Below are 6,000 nucleotides of genomic sequence, written 5' to 3' on the forward strand. Positions count from 1 at the left end.
GAAAATGTTAAAACTTTTGATTAAAAAAAAAATTCAATGAATAATCGTGTTTAATAATCGTGATCTCAATCTCAATCAAAATAATCGTGATTATGATTTTTGCCATAATCGAGCAGCCCTACATTAGCCTTAGTGAAAGGACCTAATGTTAGGCTGAGCAATTCAAGAGGGTAGTGATAAGAGGTGAGGAACGCTCATACCTCCAGGATTTTTACATCATCGTCAGGCTCGTCTGGGATCAGCACAGGCCTGCTGAGTACCGGAATCAATGACTCCTCGTCGGAGTCATCCGAGATGGTGATCGTCTGTCGCCGGGCCCGACGGCCTTCACACACACACACACAAACACACACACACACAAACAAACACAAACACCACAGTATTAACATATTTTGTGCAATTTACACTAGAGATCAATAAATGCATACCACAATAGCATCTATCCTTCTACAATTAACTTTGTGTGTGATTATGACATATGGGACTGTCCTATGTGTATCTGTCTGTCTGTGAGTAACTGGTAACTTAGCTTCGGGTGCATGGGTGAATGTGGGTATCTAAGAGGTCTTACCTTGGCTGCGGTGGATGTTGAAGCTAGCCAGGTGAATAACATCATCATCTTCATCTGCCATTATGTAACAGGCTCCCTGAGTTCACCTACTCTCACACTCTAGCCAGCACTCAACACACCACCATCCTCTCTACGCACAACACCATCACACACACACACAACATGGGTAAAGACCAACGTTAGTCCTCTCAGCAGAGGTACAAAGTTCATTATCATCCCCTCTAACCTGTAGGGCCGAACTAATCATGTGACTTTTGCCGGCTTTCCACTGCATTTTACCACCTCAACTTGACTCGACCCTGTTTTCCACCACAGATAATACAGAGTTCAGGTGCCACGCCTCCCCATGTCAACATCAATGGGAGCTCCAGAATTCACAAAAAGGAAAACATACTTTTTCTAGTGATGTTATGTATGAGTTCCGAGGTGTTTGTCGAGCACGTAGGCCAGTTTCTGCTGACATCCCGTACTGAGACTCTTATAATTTTCCGAGAAGCATGTGATTGATGACAAACGAGGCCTCGGTCACGTGATCAGTTTGAGATTCAAGTTATCGAAGCGAAACCTGCCATACTTTGAAGGTTGTAGTTGGTTTTTGGGTTGTTGCGTAGAGTTGGAAGTGTAGTAGAAGTGTTGAGGATTGCTGGAACAACAAACCTAGCTCCATGATAATTATTAAGGGGGTTATGAGTATTATACAGAGAAATCACTACCATGATCCTCATTGTTTAGTGTAGTGGCTGGCTATTCCTTTGCTAAATTATAGCCACTGTCCCAGCAATAGAAGAGTTGTTTTAACTAGGGATGTGCACAGAGACAATTTTTACTGACGGCTATAAGGCTCTAAGGGGCAGCTGTGGCTCAGGAGGTCATAGGGTCAATCATAGGATCGATCATAGGGTCGGCTGTTTGAATCTAGGGCTGTCCTGAATACCATTTTATAGGCTTTGAATACTCTGGTGTGAACAAACGAATACCGAATATTATTAGTTCTCAATCCCTACGTGGCTGCATTGCATAGTCTATGGCTGTGTCCCAAACGGTAGGCAGCTGCTTGCTGCCTTGCTGTCTAGCTTGGCAGTACCCTTTGGAGGCAGTGTTTTTGTATAAACTTGCCTGTAAAAGAGTCTGGATTGAACCAGACTTCCAAGGCAGCAATGTGTAACGATGCTGTGATGACAGGTTGCTAAAATACCTGTCGGTCCATCATCGCTAAAAAATAATTCTGGAAAAAGTGTTTGCAGGCTAGTTTGCTATGCAACATCAACTTATCAGTTGTCAAAACAGAAAGCCATCAAAATGGTTATGCTGGCCAACTAACATGTTGCCAAATAAATGCTTGTCTGATACGTAGTCTATTTGACTGCCTGTCGCCATCCAATCATGACGGTCACAGTAATTTATAGCCTCAGATGAAGGAATAAATTCATTTTTTAAATCCTGTTTGAATACCAACTGCTAAGAAAACAATATAGTAAGCTATGTAGCTAGCTAAAGATATTGGCCCCCAAATAATTTTACAACTTGTTAATTGGTTCCAACGTTTCTGTTGAGCCCCACAGTTAAAAAGGTAACCAGCCACTAACATAACATAACTAGCTAGCATTAGCCTAGCTACAGAAGTAGCAAACAGATGCCAGATTAGATATATAAACCGGTTGTTTTTATAAACTGGCTACATTTTAGGAATCTACTGTATATGGTTACTTTTTCGCCTGAAAAAATATGCAAACTTAATAAAAGTGACATATTAACAGTCATGCAGACAGAATTGCTCTCAGTTGTTTGAGATTCTCCTAATCTGAGAAGTGGAGCAGGTGCATTCGATTGGGGGATATCTTGACCAACGAGAGATATTTGTGCTGCCTTCAAAATCTGCCCAGTCGGAGGCTCCTCAGCAGGCAGTATTTTATATTCGATTGGGACATGACTTGATGCCTCCCTGCCTCCGAATGCAGCATTTTAGCTGTTTGGGACACAGCCTATATCTACCAGTGACAAGCTGAGCAATGCGCCAGACAGTCATTCCCTTGTTGTGCAACTTTTGCCTCCTGCTACTTGTAGATTATAAGATTGCTAGATTGATTAGCTTGCTAGATGAGTATTTGTCCATGATTTAATCATGTGTGGGTGAGTGAATAGGCTGGCTCTTGGAGTTTAGTCATTCATTCTTATTGTTGCACATATTTATGATGAGTCTTGCACAAACCAAATGATTAACATACATTTTGTGTAAATGTAGCCTAATGTGAGCACATTTTAGTGGCAATATTATTATTTTTTTACTTTTGAATAATAATAAGGCTGTACCTGAATTAATTTTTCCACAAAAATTGGATTCGCCTGTTCAAACCAGAGATGGCTACAGTTGTAGACCCCCCCCCCCCATCTAGTGGATACCATAATAGCTGAGTATGTGCTATTTAAGTGCAATATATTGCTTTATATATAAAAAGGGGGGCTACAACTGCAGCCACCGCATAGCTTTCATCTTTCTAAAAATATCTTCAATTCAGCGAGTAATGAAATAATATTGCCTGTAGATGCAGTAATGTAGACCGAGTGAAAAGTCTATGGCACAATGAATGGTCCCTGGCAGGGCAGTTTACTGGGGTGTAGACCTGAATAGTATACCGACCTACACCAAGGCTAGTTTATGCAATGCTGCCAGAGACTCCATTTACATCTAGCATTAAAATGCCTCTCGTATCCAGATTGCTCTATCTAGCTCAAACAACCGAATGCCACAATGGTTTAACATCACTGTATGTGGATTGAAAATACATTTTCCATTTACACTTGTGTTCAATGTGGTCACAATGTGTTCCTGACCACCTCCGGAGCTGGTGTGGCTGATCATCACAGTCCGTCTTCAAAACATTTTGGGTGCATTTACACCTGTGATTTAGCACTATCAGATTGCAATCTGATCACCCAAAACGCATTTTAATGTCAGGTGTAAATGGGGTCAAAGAGTATTCGCAAAGTGGTAAAATGGTATTCGGGACAGCTCTAGTCATGATTAATCTCCCAGTTGGTTGGCTTGGTTTCCGGTTTAAAACTTTTTATATAAGCATTTTGTTAAACTTCAATGGAGTGAATGAAGACGAAATTCACTTCCTGAATCTCACTGTTGTTGCCTATGGGAAAGGAGATAGCGGGCTTCCCCGAGTTTAAAATACCCGTATATACGCGCTAATTTGTGAGGGAAGAGGTATTACTTTGAGGTACTACTTTACTAACGTTAGATAGCTGATAAATAACGTTGTTGCTAGTCTAGCTAGCTAACGTAGCCCTCGCTGATACAAAGACAGAATGACAGCTAGCCTAGCTTATCTAGTTAGTGCTAAACCAGTCCAAAACCAGTTCAATAATATCGAGATAAGCCCATGTTTACAGTATGGCCAGCTAGCGCGTACCCCCTGGTCTGAGTACGTTAGCTAGGCTAGCGACTAGCTACGCTACAATCAGTTCAAACGATATTAGCTATCCTAGCTAGGTAGCTAACTGCGAGTATTAAAATACAAGTATAACCGCAAAGGTTTTCGGCTGTGCTGTATTTCCTTGACAACGTCATTTTCACATGATTTTCCAGCAAATACACAGCCCACAAATCAGGCAGGTTAGCTAGCTAGCTAGCGAGTAATTAGTTGGACTCGCTGTGTGGACTATGCAGCAGTATGTTGTGCTAGCTAAACAACATAACGTATCTATCGTGCAGTGACAGAAACACAGCATATAAAATAATCTCTGTCGTCGGGTGATGATCTTTCTGTATTAATGAGTATACCTCACACATACCTCTGAGTGTAATAAACCGTCACTTGCCCATAAACGTTTCTTGATCGACTGATAGTTAATCACCGGACATCGTAACAAAACTGCCAAAACATGTGTCGGGACCACGTCATACGCTCAGGCTACGTCGGGGGCGGCGCTCTGGACAGTGGTATTTACTTTCCTCAACCAAGTTCTAGGTAACGCCGATACCACCATTTACAGTGCAGTTTAATACTACTACTACTACTACTACTACTACTACTACTACTACTACTACTACTACTAATAATAATAATAATAATAATAATAATAATAATACATTTTTAGTTATAAAGCACTTTTCATTAAAAGCTTAATTAAAAACAGAGACAGTAGCCTAATTCATAGGCCTATATAAAATATATAGACACATTACATACAAAAAGCTTTTCTAAATAACTATGCTTATAGTCTTAAAAGAACCCAGTGTGTGGTGCCCTCGGATTGTCAGGGAAGGCATTCCAAGGGATTCCCAGTCCTGCTGGGGGTATGAAGAAGCAACCTGTTTCCAGATTGAAGATTGCAGGAGGGGTTTAGTGGAGTGAATAGTTCTTTAATGAAGGGAGGTGCATTACCATGGTTGCATTTAAAGTAAGAGAATGGTTTTGAATTAAATCCTACAAGAGACAGGGAGCCAGTGCAAAGATGACATAATAGGGGTATCATGGATATATTTCCGCACTCTCATTGTCTGTGGACGACATCAGGGGTTAAATGTGTTATGTGGGGGGGCCCTGTGTTAGCGGGGTTGGCAAGAGTGCGCATGGGTGCGGACAGTGGCAGCAGTGACGGTGGCGCTTAAAGGTATAACATAGCAATTTCCACTTTTTTTGAGTTTGTACGTGCTATTTGCACAAGAGGACATTCAATAAACACAATAGCAACATTAAATATATCCGCTTTGTAGTTTTGGACAAACTGGAAGCTTAAAGTCGCACTGAAATGAAAAAAGCATTCTGTCCCATTTTGGTTCACATAATTGGTCATAGTGTTCACCTATTCAACGATGTATGCCAAAAAAATTACAAAATTCTACTTTTGTTGTAATCTTATATCAAAGTATATAATTTCTTATATACAAAGGTAGGTCACGTGCAGTGACGACAACAGTGCAGTGCAGTGCAGTGAAGACCACAGGTACCTTAGATTTTAGGACAATAATCTCACGACATCCACCCGTAAATCAACGCTATCCTTCTATCGAATCTGTCTAAAGTTCTTAAAACCCGTCCACTTGTCAATGTTCCAATCAAATTCCTCTAAACATAATGTCCCACCCTCATAGCTTGTTTGCATCGGAAATACGTCAAACTACGGCAGTTAGATGATCTCAAACGTCCGTTTCAGTGCGACTTTAAAAATTTCAGTCCAATTTCACTTGGGTTGAAAATGCCCCCGTTCGTGACGTTTTTCTCTTCCTGCACGTCACATTAAAGTGTGAAAAACACGCCCCCACTCCCCTACACCCGCCCCCAACAGAAATCTGTCTGGCTCGCACACCTGTTGTCTTTGCGCTATTTCACCATCGATCGAACTAGGTAAGGCAGCTAGGAACCTTTTCTCCTAATATTGAGATTAATTGATTAATTGCTGTCTCAATGATGACCACC

The 6,000-nt window shown here is 41.1% G+C and overlaps 1 protein-coding gene across 2 annotated transcripts in view; it reads right to left on the reverse strand.

The window, feature by feature from the left end:
* The window catches only part of rnf216 (ring finger protein 216), a 31,104-nt gene extending 26,671 nt beyond the window's left edge, over positions 1-4,433 (reverse strand). Inside the window, exons 1-3 of one of the 2 annotated variants that reach the window (XM_084438131.1) lie at positions 4,373-4,433; positions 572-701; positions 216-325 (exon numbers count right to left, since the gene is read on the reverse strand). In XM_084438131.1, the coding sequence (XP_084294257.1) occupies positions 216-325; positions 572-632 (171 nt within the window). In that variant the 5' untranslated portion in view covers positions 633-701; positions 4,373-4,433. Of the gene's footprint in view, positions 1-200; positions 326-571; positions 702-4,372 lie in introns of both variants that reach the window. The other variant, XM_084438130.1, reaches the window with a different exon arrangement.
* Positions 4,434-6,000: the final 1,567 nt, after the last annotated feature.

Source organism: Borostomias antarcticus (assembly GCF_949987555.1).
Source record: "Borostomias antarcticus genome assembly, chromosome: 5".
In the NCBI taxonomy this organism is placed as follows: domain Eukaryota; kingdom Metazoa; phylum Chordata; class Actinopteri; order Stomiiformes; family Stomiidae; genus Borostomias; species Borostomias antarcticus.